Source organism: Artemia sp. Qi Xiang Cuo, chromosome 2 (assembly GCF_049724085.1).
Source record: "Artemia sp. Qi Xiang Cuo chromosome 2, ASM4972408v1, whole genome shotgun sequence".
Taxonomy (NCBI): Eukaryota; Metazoa; Arthropoda; class Branchiopoda; order Anostraca; family Artemiidae; genus Artemia; species Artemia sp. Qi Xiang Cuo.
The window spans coordinates 24,322,930-24,344,731 of record NC_142795.1 but is presented as its reverse complement, the minus strand read 5'-3'; the positions used below and the strand labels follow the sequence as shown (position 1 = coordinate 24,344,731).

General features: G+C 36.0%; 1 protein-coding gene across 1 annotated transcript in view; it reads left to right on the top strand.

Moving 5' to 3' along the window:
* The window catches only part of Ltn1 (E3 ubiquitin-protein ligase listerin), a 131,814-nt gene that overhangs the window by 23,883 nt on the left and 86,129 nt on the right, over positions 1-21,802 (top strand). Inside the window, exons 3-6 of the mRNA XM_089106012.1 lie at positions 1,778-1,979; positions 9,852-10,035; positions 13,175-13,355; positions 20,596-20,963. Of these exons, the coding sequence (XP_088962138.1) occupies positions 1,778-1,979; positions 9,852-10,035; positions 13,175-13,355; positions 20,596-20,963 (935 nt within the window). The remainder of the gene's footprint in view (positions 1-1,777; positions 1,980-9,851; positions 10,036-13,174; positions 13,356-20,595; positions 20,964-21,802) is intronic.

Genomic DNA, 21,802 nt, shown 5'->3' with positions numbered 1-21,802 from the left:
GTATAGCACGTTGCTTCGAGTTCGTCCCTAAAGAGAAGCTTACAAATAGAGGGTACGACGGTAATGGGCCGAAACGAGGTACACTTACTCTGATCCTTCTTAAGGATCAGAGTAAGGTCACCGATACAGAATTTTGAGGGTACACCGCATTGAGTGAATATCATCTGCATTAGCAGTGTGAGAGGTTGGGTTAAAATAGTCAAGAGGACATATAACAGTACCTCCAGAATAAACACAACCCACCAGATCCCTGGGGCAAATGTTGTAAATTATGCCCTAAGAGCATATAAGGTTTTGATGGAATGAGTGGTCATAAAAACTTTGGATGGGACATTTGATTGGAAATTGGTAGTTACAGTTCCCTTTTAAGAGTCAAAAGGAATTTGAGGGCATCAAGCCCCCCTCCCATATGCCCATCATTTCCCCAAAAAAATAGTCAATCAAAATTTTGAGATATCTATCTTCTTCAGCCTTTGTTAATTTCTTAACCTTTGTTGAAAGGTTCAGAAATTATGCCTATGGGGATGTCAACCCTCCACAGCCCTCAGGACAAGGGCTGTAAGGTAGGCAATTCGGTCACTGGTTACATATAGTATATGTTATTGACTTCCTATAAAGATTATTATTACTTTCCAAAAAGACAAAGGGCATTCAGGTGATCCTTTCAGAAAATGTTGAAGAGAGTATTGAACTAAATTAAAATACATTATATATATATTTAGGTTGTCAAAAGGGCTTAACTTAAGAATGACTGAGTAAATTATTTGGAACTTTCAGGAAATGATAAGGGAGATGACCAGTTCACCAAAAAGGTAATATGTGTATGCTACTGCTACTACTACAACTACCATCACTACAACTGCTACCACTACGACTACACATTGCATGCCACTGCGACAGCATTAAGGTGAGCCTTTGAGAGAATGTTGAAGGGAGTGTTGAAGTAAATGAAAACACGTTATGTGCATATGGGTTGCCAAAAGGGCTCAGCTCAGGAATGACTGAGTATATTAATTTGGAACTTTCAGGAAATGAATAGGGAGATAACCAATTGATCAAAAGGGTATATTTGCATTCCGCTACTACTACTACAACTATCACCCCTTTACTTCTGCCACTACTACTACTACTACCATACTATTACATTTAAAATATTGAGGGAAAATTTGAACTAAATCAAAAGACACTATGTGCATACACATTGTCAAAAGAGTGTATCCCAAGAATGGATTTGGGTATTATTTTGGAACTTTCAGAGAATGCTTAAAGGGGAAGATCAATTGACAGGAAGGCAATATGTGCATGCTACTACTAATATTACTACCAACACCACTGCTACATTTACTAATACTGCTACTTATATAACAACTGCTTGTAAGGCTAAGGCCATTAAGATTAAAAATTCAAGAATTATCTGAATGTACAAGATATTAAAAGGAGATATAAGCAATTTTATAGTAATGGCTAATTGTAATAAGTTGAAACTTCCATGACATGACGAGAGGGATGTTCCACTGACCAAAAGGCAACACGTTCATAATACTGCTGCTACAATTACTAGTGCCATGACATTACTACCATTTAGAGAATAATAAATATAATTTAAAGATTCTCTGAGAATTTGAGTAAAAAAGGCATTCACTAGATTGGTGCAAAAGTTGAACTTAGACAATACGTTTAGTATATACCATAAGGTTTCATTTTAAAGGGAACAGATCACCTGCTCTTTTCATTAGTGCCATCATAATAATATGTTCTTATCAGTTCTTATTTACAGGCACTTCAGAAATTTCATGATTTGTGTTCTGATGAATTGCTTGGAGACAAGATCAAATTTGCACTACCCTTTTGGCCAAGATATTTTTTAAAATTGGCCAGAGACAGTGACAAACAAGTTCGAGAATGTGTCCAGATTGCACAGGAGGCTTTAGTTGAAGTTGTTGGAAAAGATTTACTAAAGATACTAAAAGCTATTGCTGGTAGTTATTTTAATTACTATTGGAAAATTTTACAAATGGTTGAATGAGTATAGGCATGGAAAACGTACCCAACATAAACGTAAAAATTGTTGGGTTTGCAGGACTAGGAATATTTTTGGAATTTTCCTTTTCCTATTCAGCTATAAGATATTTTTCCCATTCCTCTTTTTGCTCTTAAATTTGCTTATTCTCCTAAAAAAAAAACAAAAAAAAAAACGTTGCAACTATCATAAGGTTAATTTTCAGAATTCACAACACGTTAAAACTGAATAAAAATATTAATTGTACTTCTAATTGCTTTTGCTGTGCATATATGTGGTGTAACGTATATTTGAAATTGCACAAGAAATCGATGTTGGGATGGTTGATGGAGGGTTTGCCAATCATATTGGTGACTGAAGTTAAGTAGTCAGGAGTCAACCATAACTGTACTTCGGGGGGAGAAGCACTATTTGATGGGCCTCCTCTCCTTAAATAATGAAGAGCAATAGCGCATAAATATATTTTTTTTTTTGTATTTCGATCCAGCTCCCACTAGAAAATATTTTCTGACACATCCCCCTACGGGTTAAGTCTGTGTGTGCAAAGGATGACGATGATGGGGTAGGTAAAGACAATACAGATAAAATTGGTTCATTTGGAGGTAAGGAGATGATAATGAAAGTAGCTGAGCTGAGGGAGATGACGTAGGATATAAGACTACTTCTACTCTAGTCTAACTAGAAATAGAAACTAATGATAAACAATATAATGTTAATTTACCTCCATGTTGCTGTTGCGTTTATTACTCTAGTCCGTTTACAAATATTAAATCTATTTGCACAAGACGCAGTCAATTCAAAAAAAAATAATCGATTTAGTTTTTTTTTAGTTCAACAGAAAGTAGATTAGTTCAACAGTGAGATGAGGAGGTTTTGGACCTCCTGTAGAAAAATCTCGCTAGTTGTGTTTCATGGCCGTGATTTGACGTTCTAGTTTAGCCTCCATTCAGCATTGACCCAGTCTTGATCAACTCCTTTCTTGAAGGCTTCTAGGGTTTGAGACTGAACGGTGGCTTCAGACAGGCTGTTACAGAATGGGACAGAATGTACTGTGAGTAAGTGTTGGCGCTTGCGCCTGGTACTAAGGGGGACGTGCAGCTTCCTTGTTTATTTTTGTGGTAGTTGAGAGGGACAGAGAGAAGACATGACTTAAAAAAGCCCACTTTCCAGCAGCTTAGGAGTTGTTATTACTTCTCCTTTTTTTACGGTATACTAAAGTAGGGAAATCAAATGAGGTGAGACGTTCTTCGTAGGTTTTGTCTTGCATTGTCGGTATAAGCTTTGTTGCTTTTTCAGTACCTTTATATCCATCTTATAGCTGGGAGAGGTTAAGGGCATGCCAACTTCCAGGGGAGGGCAAATTATGGCTTTATAAAGCTTCATTATCACACATGGCTCCCTGATGGTGAGTGTTTGCTTTATGATGCCAAGGGCTTTTGCAACATGAGCTTGTTTGTGACAACTCAACTTCAACTCTTAGTCAACAACGACACCAGGTCCTTTTCCTCGTCAACAATCCCAAGCTTGGTGTCTCCTTAAAGATATGGAAGTTTTGGATTGTTACGTCCCAGGTGTAGGACTTAGCATTTTGAGGCATTGAACTCTAGACACCAATCGGCTGACCATTTGGGTAGCTGGTTCAAATTTTCTGCATACTTGATTGGTTTGTATCGTCTTGGACCAGTCCTAGGAGCTTGCAATCATCTCTATATAGCGTCAAAGGATTTCTCCAGTGGGTTGCACAATGCTTAATAATGTTGGACCCAGGATGACCCCCTGAGTTACTCCACTCCTGACTAATTGAAATCCAGAAACGACATGATTGCCTTACCATTGCAGTTGTACACCATTACTTTCTGTGCCCTGCCAGTTAAAAAGCCTTCTATCCAATCTGCAGTATCTTCGTGCACTTCATATGCCTTTAATGTCAAAATTAGTAGTTGGTGTTGAACTTAGTCAAAGGCGTTGGCTTAGTTGAGCAATATTACATCTACTGGTAGACCAATATCTAAGAGTCTTGTCACACAATCATATGACTCAATTATGCTGGTATCAATCGAACGTCCTTTTCGAACACCATGCTAAGCATGCTTTTGCTAAACAGCTGATTTAATTCGAGGTAGGGGACCAGTGCTTTATTTATGATGCCCTCAAGTACTTTACATGCAACCGATGTGAAACTTATAGGCTGATAATTTCTAGCAAGGCTCATTCTCCCTTTCTTGTGTATTGGCTTAATATTAGCATGCTTCCAATCATTAGGAAGTGACGGACAACTCAAACATCATTGCAATCGGTTCGGCAATGTGTTCAGCTATTTCTTCTAACAGTCTCGGGCGTAGGCTGTCTGGTCCAGTTGCTGTGTTCGCATCAAACCTTTTAAGCCTTTTTTGACGTCCTATTTACAGTAAACGACATGAACCTTTTTTTTTTGGATTATTCAAATATCTCATCTGAATGGCTTAACTGCTGAAATATGACGCCAAAAGGGCTTTGGGTTTAGTTTAGAGTCAGCTGCAATCGCTTCTTTTTACCCCTCGCAACCTTCCCGAGTCGAGTTTCTTAGTATTTTTCTGTGTTTCTTAAAACTGTCAATCTTTTTTACCAAACTTTAAAAACCTATACTTGAACTAGAATGAAACTGAGAATGATTGTTATAAGAAACAAAGCTTCAAAAGGAATAAAAAAAGGTGTGAAATGCAACCTTAAATTACAATCGCTTAAAGAAGAAAGTTACAATTAAGAAGAAAAGGAAATATGCGTATCAACAACAAGTTCTGAGACGGTCTCATCGTAGGTTTGGCTTCATGAAAGGTTGATATAAGTTGATGTGAAAAGGTGTAGGGCAAGGGCGTATGTAACTTCTTATTAGGGGGGGGGGCAGTCGATTCTGTGATGAAGGGTGGAGGAGCTGAAGTTATATTGGCAGTTCACAAAACCTTACATTGCCAGCAAATTCTATCATACCTAATAAGCTGCAGCATTAATCTTCTTGGATTAGAGTTAAATCTTTCCAAAACATTATGGATAATTGCTTCTTGTTTGATTTTTATTCTGTCACTCCAGCTGTTTATTTCCAGCTTCCCCCCCCCCCTTCCGTACGCCCATGATGTAGGGTTATTGCTCAACCTCTTTCAAAGCGTCTATTATGCTTTAATGAGCACTAAATTAATCGCCTCAAATATTGCAGATAGATGTTTCTGAAAGTTATTTTTGCTATCAATATTCTACAATTAAAAACAAATTGATCGAAAGATTATTTTTTACAATGATAATACTAAATAGATTACTGTAAAAAACCCTCGCTCATTCGTGGCAATGTATGAGCGTTTTAACTGTGGGCTTTTTTTTTAAAAAAATTTCTCCCATCTCATAAGTGATCCTATAAAGAAGAATTGGACTGCGAGTCAACATAGAGGAATCGGAATTTATCATTTTTGGCCAGTTTGTCAATTCGACCAATTTTTACGGTCAATCGCCTAGGTCAACTAGAGACTTGCTGCCTGAATCAGTCGTTAAAACTATCTGCTCAGCATGTAGAAAAGCTGTAAAATACAAGTGGTTGTTCACGCCGTTTATTATGCCAAAACTTTTGAATGCTGTCGTTTCCCCCACTGTTGGGTAATTATCACCATTGTGGGAAATGTTGTCCCTCACCGGGCGTCGAAAAATGCGAATGAAATACCTGCATTGAATTTTTGGTGTCAAACATGTTTTCTTCTTGTTAGTTTCATTTTTACTTCGTTTTATTTCATTTCTTGATTGTAAGCGGACACAACCATATGTATGTATTATTATTGTAATTTCCGTCTGTTTTACGTTTGGCTTCTTCAGTCAAATTAGTATTCTCCTGAAAACTGCTAATATTTTTGATTTTAAAGTTCTACATAAAAAAATTGTCCTGATTAAAACATGCCTGCTTTTCCAGAAAGTGTAAATGATATTTAAGCAGTAAATGCGCTGGAGAAATAATTGTGCAGGATTTTTTTTTCTATGCCACCAATTTCAGATTGTTGCAAAAAAGTGGTAATTGTTTAACAATTGCAGTTCTCAAGAAACGTGTGAATGAACAACAGGCCAGACTAATGAGTATAACATACAATTTTTAATAGCTGTGTAATTCTTTCCAGGGGCCAATAAGGGTGGATTTTGCTCCCTTTTTGTCCCTTGGTGGTTCAACCAGATTTCGTTTCTTCGAGCCATGTTTCTGCTTTCAAGTGAAAAGCTCTATTCAAGCAGGTATCAGTTTTTAACTGAGGCTTCACGAAAATTTGAAAGTACTTAACGTATGCTTTGACCCCCTGTCTCATTTGCCGAAATACTTTTGTAGAATAATGAATAGAAATAATTCGAGGTTAAAAAAGGAGCATTTCCCTCGGGTCTGAACCTGCTGCCATCTATTGTTACAAGCTGCTTTCTGTCTGTGATTTCAGTTGAGTTGTTAATTTATTTTCTGCGTTTGAGATTCATGGAGGTTATGATGCACATTAAAAAGTTGGCCCATGGCAGGAAAATTTATAGTCGAACTAAGAGATACACATTTTTTTTTATACTCTGATAAATTACCCTTGATGAGCTAATAAAAGTATGTGATTTAATGTTTGTAAATAAAAATTGCTCACGAGGTCAGCCTTTTTGTAAATCTGGAGGGATTGGCAACTTCATTGTTGTGGCATAAATGGGAAAAGAAGGATAATGACTGCTAAAAAATGAATGAGTTCCTGACTTAGTACAAGAATGAGCTGGGTCCTCCCTGTGTTCTGTACCCTGTCAATTTTTTAGCAGAAAATCAGGTGTTTCACACATTTTGAATTGTAATTACTAAAATATTTCGCAAAAATGACCAGCCGACTATTTGAGTAATTGGAGCACTGAAGTAGGCCAGTAACCCGTTCAACAGCTCTAACCCTCTCTGTGATAACTTTTAGTTTTATGATAGTCATATTGCAGGGGTGATTTTAGGGGAGGGACAGAGGGGGCTCTTGTCCCGGGTGTCGAAATTTTAGGGGTGTAAAATTTCAAATAAATAATCTAACGGTTATAATAATTTTGTAATTTTTTAAACCGTTTTTTCTATTTAAAGAAATAGAGGGTGCAGCTAGTAAATGAAAATTATTAATTAGTTAATGAAACAAAATGGAACTAAAAAACGAAGTAATAAATTAAAAAGTTATTTTAGAAAATTATTAATTAATTAATAAATTAAAAATAATTTTGTTAATAAATGAAAATTTTGTTGAATGATTTTGTTGATAAATTTTGTTAATAAATGAAAATCTTGTTAAACTTTGGCCTGAAAATGTTGTGGAAGACATAATATAGATTTAGTCCCGGGTGCAAGAGGGGCCAGAACCGCCACTGTAATTTTGCTCCTTACTTAAATAAAAAATTACAACAAATTTTAGTCAATAGCATCCTCCCTATTTTCCTGTCAAGTTTTTAGACAGTATGTAGTAAGCATTTTGCACATTGTTTCAAGCGGAATCATACAATAAATCCCGATATCAATGACTTGAGGCTCTTTGGGCCTTCAACCGTCTCCGTCTCTAATACCCCACCATAAATGCCAATTTTTCAGCGAAAAGATAATGACTTACTTTTTCTCCGACCGGCGTGAAATTTATGAGACAAGTATCACAGGTCAACGGTGATCTTTAAAAGCGTACTCACCTTCTCCCAGTGGTCAAATCTACTTGGAGCCCATGGGACAAATAATTTTGACTAAGGAGATAATGGTGGGATTTTCAGTTGCATGTACGACATTTTAAGTCCCACCTATAGTCCGGTCTAAAGTCACTTGAAAGTTTGCAGGCAGTTACGTACTGCCAAGACTTCAAAGATTCTTCAACAATCGGAAATGATCTTCATCTACATTCGGGAGCAGGGCCGGAAAAAGGGCGATTGGAACGATTGGGTTCAACCGAGCCCCGCGTTTGAAAAGGCCCCGCGCCGGCATCAAAATGAACAATTGATTTTCAAAATTTTTAAGTGTTCTTAACAATTCCAGCAAGCGTTGCTTCTGGAGAGAGATCATTTTCCAGTCTAAAACCAATAAAAAAAAAACTATTTAATATCAACAATAAATCAGGATAGACTAAATAATTTAAGAATCATGTTGATTGAAAGTGAAGACACAAGGAAAATAGATGTTAAAACCGTTTTAGAAGCATTTGCAGAACATAAACTTAGAAGTATATAATTTCATGTGTCTATATTCGGTGATGTAAATTTCAAAAGGCATTTTCAGCAGTTTCATAATATATAGGGGACACGAACGTGAATTAACGTCAGCACAAACTGAGTGCAAAAAAGAACAAAAGAGGACAAAATCGTAGGCTCAAAATGGACAAAGTGGACTATCAAATGGGACAAGATCAAGAAAACGAGCTGAGAAATGTAAATGTACGACGGTGGATAATGAACAACTTTGAGTCCTAGACTATCAAAAGTGACAAAGACCAATCCAAGCAGCTAAGGCAAAAGGCACTGAAAAATATCTGAAGCAACGATAAAAGAAAATAAAGATCAAAGAGATATGTAGTGAAAATATTAGCGAAACTGACAATTAGAACAAGTCAAAAATGAAATTGAAGAATATAGAAATACGCAGTTAAAAGATGGGCAGCAAGAATCACAACGACTCAAAATCAAAAGTGAAGAAAAAAAATATACGGTTACAAGACATGCGACAATGAGGATCAGAACGAATGAAAATGAAGTACAAAGAAATGTGTGGTTAGAATATATACGACCACGAGAACAAAAAAGTATGTAGTTAGATGATAATCAGCTGCGAGAGTTACAACCAAAAGCAGGAATTCTAACTTGCCAAGGGTGGGAGTGATGGTAAAGTATTTGTAAAGCGTAAAGTTAGAAAACGCTCCGTACGTCATAATATGCAGAATAATTGTAGCTAACACATTTCGCATGCAGACCTGGTATACTTTACCCCTCCCCCCTCTGATATGTAAAAATATAGCCAAATTTCATTTATAAAGTATTATATTTTCATTATATTTTGGTATATATCATAAGGACTGACCTAAGTAGACACTAGCAAAAAGCAGGCTTCGCTAGCAAAAAGTCTCTTCATTTCTTCGTGTCCTCGGTCCTACTTTGTTCAATCACAGGCATAAAGAATAGCCTATTCCTCAGCTCTAGTTATAGATATAATTTGCTCGGACAAACAATAGCTATATTTTGGGCTGATTGTAGTATTTGTTTAAATAAATAACATAACGTGCTCTTTTTAAAATTTGATGCAAAATATCAAATTTTGCAAGTTTGAAGACCATTAGGATTCTTATTATTTTTTTGTTCAATCCTGAAAGTCAAATCCAGTTGGATGAGTTCAAAGTTCACATGTATTTGATGCTTTTTTCATAACTGCCTCCTACCATTATCCTGTTTGAATTAAGGGTAACTTTGGGGGTGAAAATGTCTTTGGGGGCCTATGGTATGCGTTTAAATCCTCATGTTTCCTTGTTGAATAGTTAATTTGACGAAGAAAAGAATGGAAAGGTTAAAAAAATAACCCCAAAAATCACTAACCGCCAACAATCAGGACATATGGCTGTAAAAGCCCACTTAGTTTAGGTCACGATCTGGTGGGGAGGGGAGTGAAAGAGTAACTTCATTGTATTTGGGAAAAAATGTTTATGCGTTTGGTATTTATAATTCGTAACAAAGGAATAGCCTTGAAAATTAGTTGTTGCTCGTCCTCAAAAGTTCGTGTCTTTTTTACGTACAATATATGCACCTAACGATTTCCCCCGACTCATGATTCATTCTCTAACTGCCACACGTTGAAAATTGAATGTACTGTTTTTAGGCGTATGGTTTGTCGCTATGCATGATCCCCATCCTCCGGTGGCAACCAGAGCAGCAGACGCTTTTCGAAAGGCCTTTCCAGCTGATAAAACGGCAAAAGCTCTTTTGTTTGCTTTAAACGAAATATTGGATTACATTAGAGAAACTCTTCTGGTAGATGCTCAGAAAAACCTCAGTGAAAATACGTAAGTATTTATTTTTTTTGTATTTCTTTAGACCAAGGGACTTAGGAAAGAAGTAGATGCGCCTCTGTAAATACTGCTAGTGAATAAAGATTCACTAGAAGAAACTTGGTCATTTACTTTTGAAAAAAGGGCAAGGCATGATGAAAAATTACGCAAAAAGAGAAAGTAAAAGTGCGGAAAAATTAAAATGTTTAAAAAAAAATATCTCTGTAGACAGAAGAGTTATGTTTCAGAGGGGAATGACGGTTTTACATAAAAAAGACGCCGAAAATTTAAAGCTAAATTCTGACTATGATTTCTAGTTAACCCCTGGGAATGCGCTTGCGGAATTCCATGGTATCTATAAGAAAATAACCATAGGCCCTATCTATAGGTCCCGAAAAAAAAGACAAAAAAAACTTGTCCAATATTTGAAACAAAATTTTGCTTGACAAAATATAAAAAGTCAGAAAGATGTAGAAAGCACCATCGTTTTTTTTGTGGTATCGGGCAAAGTTTAGCATTTTTTTTGCCATTGTGTATAGTGTCACCATTATGTATTGTCGCAGACTTACGTGTCATTGTCTTGATCTATCCTCTCCATTGATTTCAGAACTTGCTAGACGAATATAGACTTCAAGAAACTCTTGGTCATTTATTCATTTTAACTGAAAGTCCGGTCTTGGCCATAGACAGCCATACAAAAAAAGAAGCATGTCAAAAACGCATATATTTCATATATATATATATATATATATATATATATATATATATATATATATATATATTTTACTTGGCTAATTTTTAAAATGACTAAATGAGGGACTGAAATCTTGATGTGCAAAATTTGTACCAAAATCTTAGTCTTTGTTTATAAAAATCCTCCCCCCTCCTAAAAAAGGCTTCTTTATGATCCAGAAATCCTGCCACAGGGAATGAGCTGATGAACGACTCGTATAATTGGTACTCTGGTTCCTACCATGTCCGTGAATGAAACAACAAAAATCAATGGCTAATCTCTTATCCTAATAATATCTAATCCTTTGGTGATTCACCCCGTTCGTCATTAAGCTGGTAATCATATCTAAAGGCATAACTGTCATATAGGTAGTTAAAATTTTCAGAATGGGAAAACCCAGAAGATCGGAGCTTTAATACCGCATAGTCTCTTGAGGCCATTTGCCTTAGTCTATTTTAGTGACAGCCTCAATCTGTAGGACTGAACTTAGTGATCTGACTAGAGATCTGAGCCTTTCGAAGGACGCGGCTGAATTTTGGGGCCTCCAGATTGACAGAAAAACAGTAAACAACACTAAAAATAGTTTACCAATCAGCAAGTCCGAAACTTCTCCAGGAAAAATCCTTAGATTGTTTCAAGCTGCAATTTAACTTAACACTTATTGACCAACCTCTTTTTATTTCTATGGGGCCTGATAAAACATATTTTTAAAGTACTTGGATGAAAAGGAGAATTGGTCTATTGTTCCGGTGTTGTTGGATTAATCATTACTATTTAAGATTATTTGTGTCAAAAATGAATGGAGGGTTTATATTTGTTGAAAGATTCATCGAAAAGGAGTCGTAATCTGCAACAATTTGACCCTTGGTGCGTCTAGAAGAGCGCCTCGAAAAACTGTTGGCTCAATAGAATGAAACAGCTTTGTTATTTCCATAGTTTTGGTCTTCAAGCCGGATATACAACGTCGTCATTTTATATGTGTTAGTACGATAACCGCAATAAGATCTAAGACTAGGTTAAAACAGGCAAAATTCGAAAAGGGTTGTTACCCGCTCCAAGGTATTTTTACCCCCTCTAAATTAGGTTTATTGAAGCAGTTTTCAAGGTTATTCCGAAAGATAGCGATTGTTTGAAAAACCTGGTGGAAACATTTCCAGGCTTACCCTAAACCTAGTTGAAAAAGGGTTTTGATGATGGTTTTTGAATGAAACAGCTTTGTTATTTCCATAGTTTTGGTCTTCAAGCCGGATATACAACGTCGTCATTTTATGTGTTAGTACGATAACTGCAATAAGATCTAAGACTAGGTTAAAACAGGCAAAATTCGAAAAGGGTTGTTACCCGCTCCAAGGTATTTTTACCCCCTCTAAATTAGGTTTATTGAAGCAGTTTTCAAGATTATTCCGAAAGATAGCGATTGTTTGAAAAACCTGGTGGAAACATTTCCAGGCTTACCCTAAACCTAGTTGAAAAAGGGTTTTGATGATGGAGCAAGTGTCCGCAAGTTTGTGGAGCATAAAGAATTCGACACTAGCATAAAATCAAAGAAAAATAAACTTGGATTACTTTCATAGATATTATTAGTAAATTTCTAATTAATTACTAGAATCCTGATTATAAAGACAAAATTTGAAACGTTGGGTTCCATCTCTACACTTACATGTTAACATTTTCCCTGAAAATGTAGAATCAGGGAAGAAGGAGATTAAATGCTCCACTTAGACCTCAAAGCTGTGATGTATAAATCTTAATGGAATAAAAACATAATCGCCGACTACTGTTGGGTATCATCGTGGGATAAACCTATGATTGAGCATAAGAGAAGGACGTCAGAAAAAGTTTCAGTGGAAAAAGAAAGTAACTTTTTGTAGGAACCCTTTTTTTTGTTTTATTTTTGCTCAGTTTAAAGGTTATATCAAGCTTGCATGTATATGCATATTATAATTACTCTTATTGGTCAGTTATCTATTTTATTTAAATCACCTTAATGTTAATTAAGTTTAATTAATAAAATAATAAATTAATAAAAAAGTATTCTACTTCTTTTTTCCCAGAAAAACATCATACTTTGATGTAAAAGTATACTTAAACCAAGAGGTGATTATTTTACGTATATTTAAATGGATAAAAAAAATATTTTTGCTTGGTACTTTTTCGTTTTCGAGAAAATACCTTTCCAAATGAGATTTTAACCAAAATATTAATATTTATTTTTTTCAAAAAATCTGAAGCGTTGGAAAAAAATGGAGATAATTTTTAAATTCAATGTACCAAATAAAACTCTGGCAAAAATTTATCTTGTATTTTTTAAAAACTTCAGTTTCGCATACCTCTTTTTTACTTGTTAATATTTTTCAATCTTCAAAAACTATTAATACGCGTTTGCCTTAATTAGGCTATATTTTTTCACCTTTCTTCCAGACCAGAAGCCAAGGAAAACAATAAGTTTCGGCATGAAATGCTTACCGTGTCATCTCTAATGGCCTATGCCTCTTTATTGGAATCTACAAGTCCTGTTGAGCATAAAAAGCATATTGGAAAGCATAGAGCTATTGCTGAAGACTCGAGATTTTGGAAACTTGCCAAGGAAAAATGCCCAAAGGTAAATATTTTGCCGCAAAGATCATTCAAAATTGAGAAATTACCGTGTCAGGCAATTTTCTGACATAGTTTTCCTACCCATAGTTACTATTTTAGTATTCTGAGAATGATGCTCAAGAACTTATCAATGAAAAAAAATATTTTACTATAAAGCGAGCTATGCTTGAATGTGCCAGAGAATGATTAGTTGTTCTGACCCCAAAATAATTCAGTTCATGAAATAATCGAGAAAATAAAAAATGGAGGAAAAGCTGAAAATGGGAGTGGGTATAGGTAGGAACAGTTCTAATGTATTCCGAATCGTTTAGTTACCTGGGCTGGGTCGGATTTTGTTTGGATGAAATCCGGATGGGTTCATTTTTTCGCTCGTTAGCTTTTACTACAGTTGAATTTTCCTTAATCTGACTGTTGCCTGGTTGAATTTGGCTGCGTTTTATTTTACGTCTCGATTGTTCATTTTGTCTGGATTGAATCTCCTGGGTGCTGAGTCTAATTGGGTTGAATTCTCCGTTTTCAGGTCAGTCTTGTCTGCATCGTCTCAGTACGGAGTATCCATTCGAATATTTTTCTTAATTAAATTTGTTTCTAAACAATTTATAGATTGTTTTTTTTTTATAGCTAAAACACAATTGTCATGTTGTTGGCTATTAATCCCTTTCGTTTTTTTCCTGTTTTTTTCTAGTCCGCTGATTTCAGCTTTTTGCTAGAAAGTTGCAAGGGTCCTCCGCGGTTTTAATAGAAAGCTTTGAACTCAGGCCGGATTGATGAGTGTGAAATTACATTTTGTGAAGCTGCTTATAATTCTTGGCTGGGGCCAAAAAACATGGTTTTGCTAATAATTGAGCCAAAATCTATAATGTGAGAGTTTAAGTGAAGTTTTATAGTCTATGTTGGAGAATGCTATATAATGCCAAGCACCTAAGCTTGCTTTCCATTGAGCCATGTTTCTGCTTTCAATTGGAAAGCTTTGTTCTAGCAGGCTGGCACCTGTTTTAAATCGAAGATGGGTCACAATCGAACAGTGCTTAAGATGTGCGATAGCTACCTGCCCCAACCGCCAAACGAATTGAAACTTTGCCTTTTCTTAGCAGTGATGTTAAAAAGTTGACCTGTGGCAAGAAAATCTACTTTTGAACCAAAAGGGATCGATTTTTTTTCGATGCTGATCAATAGTCCTTGATGAGTTGACCAAAGTTGGCCTGTGGCAAGAAAATCTATTTTTGAACCAAGACGGATGGAATTTTTTTCGATGCTGATCAATAGCCCTTGATGAGTTGACCAAAGTTGGTCTGTGGCTAGAAAATCTACTTTTGAAACAAGACGGGTGGATTTTTTTCGATGCTGATCAATAGCCCTTGATGAGTTGACCAAAGTATAGAAGATCTGTACAAAAGTTTGCACATGCGACGTACCATTTCAAAAGTTCTGAGGGGTTGACAACTTCATTCTTTTGGAATACATTATGAAAAAAAACTGGCACAAATATATGGGTTATCTTTGTGATGAGGGGTGAGCATCTTTTGCTAGATTGTCCATTTAGTTGCTATTAATTGCCTATTAGTACATATTTGTTGCTATTGATGCATTTGTAGGGTACGAAAAATTCGGTTTTTTGCAGAGGGACGAGCAATTAAGAATAAATTGTTAGAGCACAACCATCTTCTTGGTTGGGGGTTATATACGCCATTTTAAAAATTTTGAGACAGACTAAAAAAAAAAAAATCTAGTTCAAGTTTCAAGACAAGGAAGCGAGATGTAAGTAACTGTTGGATTTCATTTCTTGGTCATCTTTGCAATAAGAGGTTGATATTTTTGCTAGTTGGTGTACCTAGTTTTTACTTTCGATATATTTGAAGGTACGAAAAATATGGTTTCATATCTGCTACGGAGAGTGACATGCAATTAAATATAGGTCTTTAGACCACGGTCATCTCCTTGGTTAAAGGGCTAGGAATTTCTGCAAATTAGTTTACCTTTTAATTGGACAAAAGAATTGGTAAGGCAGAATTCAAAGTCCAGAGAGGTAATTTTGGTTAAGAATCGGTTGCTAGACCACGGTCGTTTTCACTTAGTGGGGGTTGTGTACTTCTACTGACTGGCGTACACTTCTTTTATTATTGCAGCGTCTAGTTATAGTAGTATGATTATGAAAAGTGACGGATCAATCAGTTAGTGGTAACGAACTGTAAGTAAAGAGCGACCCGGCTCAATGGTAACCGAAACTCTAAAGAACGGAATTTTGATACCAATAGATACATCAAAAGAATCATATTTTAATTCTGATTTCAAATATATAAGTTTCATCAAGTTTAATCTTACCCATCAAAAGTTACGCGCCTGAGAAAATTTGGCTGATTTTCGAAAAAAGGGGGAAAACCCCCCTAGAAGTTATAGAACCTTAATGAAAATCACACCATCATATTCAGCGTATCAGAGAACCTTACTGTAGAGGTTTCAAGCTCCTATCTACAAAAATGAGGAATTTTCCATTTTTTGCCAGAAGAAAGATCACGGATGCGTGTTTATTTATTTATTTATTTATTTTTTTTTTTTTTCAGGGGTGATCGTATCGACCCAGTGGTCCTAGAATATCGTGGGAGGGTTCATTGGAACGGAAATTTGTGTCCTTTTTAAGTGACCCAAAAAAATGGAGGGCAACTAGGCCCCCTCCCACGCTCATTTTTTTCCCAAAGTCACCTTATCAAAATTTTGAGATAGCCATTTTGTTCAGCATGGTCGAAAATATTATAACTATATCTTTTAGGATGACTTATTCCCTCGAAGCCCCCAGGGCTGAAAGTTATGAACTTTACCCAATGTTAACATATAGTATTGGCTATTGGGAAGTATACAGACGTTTTCAGGGGGATTTTTTTCTGGTAGTGGGGGGTGGGGGTGGGTCGGGGGTTATATGGGAAGATCTTTTCATGGGGGAAGGGACATGGCTATGAAGGGGGCGCCGGATTTCCCATCATAATTTAAAACAAAAATCAGAAATTTAATTTAAAAAAACAAGTTTTTCAACTGAAAGTAAGGAGCAACATCAAAATTTAAAACGAACAAAAAATATTAGCTATATGATTGAGTTCACCATCTAGTCAATGCCTCGCTCTTTAAGCCAAAGATTTTTTAGTACTTTCATAAGAGCTATTTATTCTAATTAACGGCCTTTGCGATTAAGGGGTCATTTTTAAAGAATTGGAACAAAATTCGAACTTTAGCTTAAAGAGCAAGGTATTGACTAGGGTTACGTAAGTTAATTTGTAAATTACGTCAGAACCATATTTAGAGACAGCCATTTAGCAAAAGAAAAGTAAAATTGTTATGCAAATTTTGTTTAATTATTCAATGACGGTGAGCCAAAATAAAAGCTACATTAAGTAAAAAACGATCAGAAATTAAATAAAAAAAACAATTTTTTTTTAAACTGAAAGTAAGGAGCGACATTAAAACTTAAAACGAACAGAAATTATTCCGTATATGAAAGGGGCTGTCCCCTCCTCAACGCCTCGCTCTTTACGCAAAAGTTTGACTCTGTCACAACTTTATTTTTTTAAAACAATAAAAAAATTTAGCGTAAAGAGCGAGGCGCTGAGGAGGGGACAGCCCCTTTCATATACGGAATAATTTCTGTTCGTTGTAAGTTTTAATGTCGCTCCTTACTTTCAGTTTAAAAAACTTGTTTTTTTTTATTTAATAACTTTATAGCACCAATTAAGTTCGATAAAAGTATATTGTAAGTTTCAAATTCTTTCATGAGATATACCACTTAAAAAATTTCGATGGGTTAGCAACTTCAGTTTCAATGTAGGAACTGAAAACAAGAATTCAGTTAAAAGTCTCTGGCAATTTGGAGACTTGAAAGTAAAATTGTGTGGTTAGACCGTGGTCATCTATGTTGATGAGGGGCATGTAATTTTTCCTAGCTGGTTTGCCTCTTATTGATTCCTGATATGAATTTTAGGCTAAGATAGGCAATTTGATTAGATTTCCGTACTGATTGCCAATTGTCGGAAGATGTGTAACGGTGAAATAGAGGAGCGTGTCAGATAAGATATATTATTCCAACAAAAAACGAAAATCATTCAACCAATACAAGACACTGATCCTCGCAAAGGCTGCATGATCTCTAAAGAAGATAAATTTAGAAGCGAATATCCAGGGAGTAGGGGTTGATTGTCCTCTAGATTTTGAAAAATAGTATTTTGTGGTATTTGCATTGAAAATTCCCTCTTTTTGTTTTTGTTTTTAAAAAAATCGAAAATACAACAAAATTGTCCCCCCTAAGACTTTGAAAAACGGATATATCTTCCTAGTTATTATTATTTAGAAAAAGCTCAGAAATCCATAAAAGGAAAATTCCCCAACTGGTCCGAAAGTGCTGCCTTCTTATACAACCTATTCCTATTTTTGATTTTGGTTGAATTCGCTATGTAATTTTTCAGCATTTGGGAGCGGAAGGGTACTACGCGTGCCTCCTAAAATGCTATATTTCTCTCAAGTCCTTCCGTTTTAAACCCCTGGAGGATTTCACGCAATGTTTAACTCTCTCTTCAGAGTTCTTTTCAACTTTCCCTCGCGGTACTTGTCTTCTATTGGTATTCCTAAAGAACAATGAGCTGAATCTCTGCTCTTTTCTTAGGTAATATTAAAAATTTAGCCCACGGAAAGAAAATCAAATTTTAAACGAGGAGAAACACATTTTTTTCACTGGTCAGTAATCTTGGAAGAGGTGATAATCTTATAGATATCAATTTGTTTTAATTTTGTAAAACATGGGATACACCATTTTGACAATTTTAAGGGGCCAATGCTGATAATTTCACAGTCACGGTAAACATCAGAAAAACAACTGATAAGTCTACGCCAAACAAGGACCAGTCCTTATTTGGTGCAAAAACATGCTGTAGATGTTTTTGAATGCAACCCTTCTCAAATTTTCAGAAGGAATGTAGGCAAGCTGCATGGTGTTTGAAGCAAAATCACGTAAGCATTTCAATGTGCATGATTTTAGACACAAAGTGGGTCCGTAGCCCTCTACCTCCTCCCATTCCGGTGCCAGCTTTTTTGCGTAAATGCTGGCATATTACACCTTACTTGAACCAAAATCACGCACATCTCTTCAATTTGTATAATTGAGAACGAAAGTAGGCCACTAGAACCTCCAGTTCACCTCTCTTCCCCTCCCAGTTTCAAGTAAGTTCCTTTCTTGTTAAAATTGTTGCCTACTTTTTGGCAAAAGTGCTTAAATATAAAAATGGTTTATTCTGATCCCCTTCCTATCTTTTGTGGGGCCTCCCAGGGAACCCTGATTGGCCCCATCTTATTCCCCATAATGGTTAATAGCCTCATGACTGACCACACAAAGCGATGGAGATATGTGGACGATCTGTCTGCACTTGAGGTTTGTCGACGTAATATTAAAAGCTCAATTATGATATTACTTGATGATGTCCCACAGGAGGCTTCTTTGTCGAAGATGAAAGTTAACGCTAATAAATCGTCAGTTATGACAGTTAATTTTTTAAAATCACCCCCTTCTTTCACTAACCACATTTCTCCCCAAATCTGTCACATGCATTAAACTACTTGGGATGACAATTACTAATGGCATGAAGTGGGATACACACGTTCAAAACATCCTCAAACAAACTTCCCCTTCGGTTTCCCTTCTAAAACTTTCGATTAAATTTTCTTGTCCCTCCTAAGGATCTTCTCCAACTTTATTGTTCTTTTATTGGGGCAATACTGGAGTTTGTTTGTCCAGTGTGGCATTTCGGTCTTCCTTCAGAGCATATTTATAAGATTGAAAATGTCCAAAAATGAGCATTTAGAATCATAAATGGTGAAGGGAAGGTTCCATATCATTATCTACTATGTAAGTTCAAGCTCACCACTTTGGCCAAGAGAAGGAACCTCTTGTGCCTTCGTTTCGGTACCAAGACCCTGTCTGTTCCCCAATTACGTTCCATCATCCCCGAATCCTACTTTCCCACCCGCAACAGACGCCCGCTCTTCGTTCCTGTTACTATCAACTTTTTCTCGGTCTGGTTGGCATGTGGTAACTTTTTAAATCGAAGTGAGTAATATTTTCCAGTCTATATAATTTGAGGCACGTTACCATTCCGACGTTTACCCCCCCCCCCCCCCCCACTATATTATTACCGATTTTTTAGCAGAAAGGTAGGTATGTTTTTTTTTTAGAGGAATCACACATAAAATACAATTACTTTGATTCGAGTTGATAGGTGGGCCCATCGATTCTTTTAAAACTGCCCCATTCACCAAGTTTTGCAGTAGAAAGGTAAGTACACTTCTTCTCCGCCGATCACTTGAAATTTATGGGTAAAAATACCTTTGGCAAGTGGGTAGGATGATAATTCTCAGAGGCATAGTTCCCTCCTTGGACATTTACATGAAAGTTCTTGGATCCGCTTGAAACTTATGGGCTACTCATGCCTTGGCTCAAGAAACAGAGAAGAGCGAATTTGAAAGGTGTATGTCCCTTCTGAGCCCCACCTATCTTTCTCACTAAAGTGTCCATATTCTCTTGAAATTTAATAAGGAGTTAATTACAACCTAGAATACTATAATCAACACTTAGTAAGATCGTTTACTTCTACAGCCCAGACGCTAGCTGGCGTCAAAGTTCATTGTTTGGGGTTTTCTCCTCTATCACGAACAATGGTAAAGCTTGGTTGCCTTCAGGGTTGAGAGGTTACAAGCTTTTGCGTCTTCTTCTTCCTTTTTATCGTTACCTGAAAATTTAGGAAAAGAAATTTGCCCTCATGCAATTGGCTGCCTGAATGCAACTAATAATGCAAAGCAGTGACGTAGGTTCGGAATTATTAGTAAATTGTTTGTGTGCCAATCATTTAGTGATAGACTTTGCTTTTACGTTCTCCATTTTTACAGCGGAAAATATATTTGGCTAGGTTTTATCTTTTTGGGCAAGATAAGTACAGCATCCTTTTGTATAGATGATGAATTTTAGAATTCGCTATATTGATTGGTTGATATTCTCTAATAGCAACCATATATTGATATTCTCATAAAATAAAGAATAAAATTGGTTTAAGCTGAAACACTATATTTTGAGACCATCTTTAGGAATTGTTTCATTGTTTTTCGTTTAAAGTAAAAATTTTCCATGGGGCATGCCTCCTGAAAAATCTAAGGGCAGACTTCTATAATCTTTAGCTAAGAAATTAAGTGTAAAACTAATTTTACTTAATTTCTAGATACAGTTTGCTTGGTTCAATGTTGTGCGTACGTTTTGTGAAAATCTACAGGAGCTAGCTCTAGAACTTGCTCCAAAAATTGTGCCAACCGTTTTTCTCAGCATAGATCTTGACGACCCTACAGTACTTCCAGCCGTTTGGATGTGTGCCGTTGTAACAGTAAAGAACATAAAAAACTGTTGGGACTTCATAAACATGCAGAAAGCTGGACTGCTTACGAAAATGAAGAATTTGGCAAAAGTGGGGTGTTATGGCTGTGCCACTGCAATAATGCCTTTTTTTGTAGTCATTTTGGGGAAGTTGCCATTTGAACAATTTGGAAATCAACGTGCTGCATTGGAAGAAATATGTTCAAGCATACTAGAGAGGTAACTAAATTCATTTTTCTTTTTTAAATTGACATTAAAAACGGCATCCAGGTTCAAGCATCCATCCTGCCCGGTTTTTGTCGAGACTTAGAAGGAACCATGGAAAGTTTTAAGGGCTCGAACAGCTAATGGTAAAACGAAATGAGTTTATTCAGTTATTCAGTTATTTTGTCATTGTCATTCAGTTTTTTTGGACCGTGCATATAACTCAACTCAACTGGATTTTTTAAAATTCAACTATTACCTTTGAAACTCATCCTATTATTTATCTGCCTTTCTCATTTATGACATAACCCATCCAGGAAATTAACTTTAGCTTTTGAGGTCCCTCCAAGACTTAATCATTTATTGCTATGTGCAGCTCTACCAGCTCTATAAAAAATCCTGCCCTGTAATGTTTTTCTGGCCTTTGTCTAAAATACAATTTCTCAGCCTTGAAACCCTTGTTCCTGGAGTTAACATGCTCTATAACAAATCCTGTCCTATATTATTTTTCTGGCCTTTGTCTAGTGTATAATTTTTCAGCCTTGAAACCCTTGTTCCTGGAATTAACATGCTATGCCACGTAAGGTAATCTTTTATAGGTCACCTCCAGGATGGCAGTTTTTTTTGTAACATACAACGCGCACTTTTCTATTCATAACAACACTAAAAAAATACAGGACAATAAATTAACAAAAATATCCCCTAAAGCTTTAATAGCCTGTGCTATAGGGGACGAAAACGTATTTCCTTTTTTTATTATTGCAACAACAAACAATTAACATAGATAAAAGAGAAAAAAAATATAATTACTTATTTGTAAACAGAGTCATAGTTGTTCTGAAGAATGTATGATC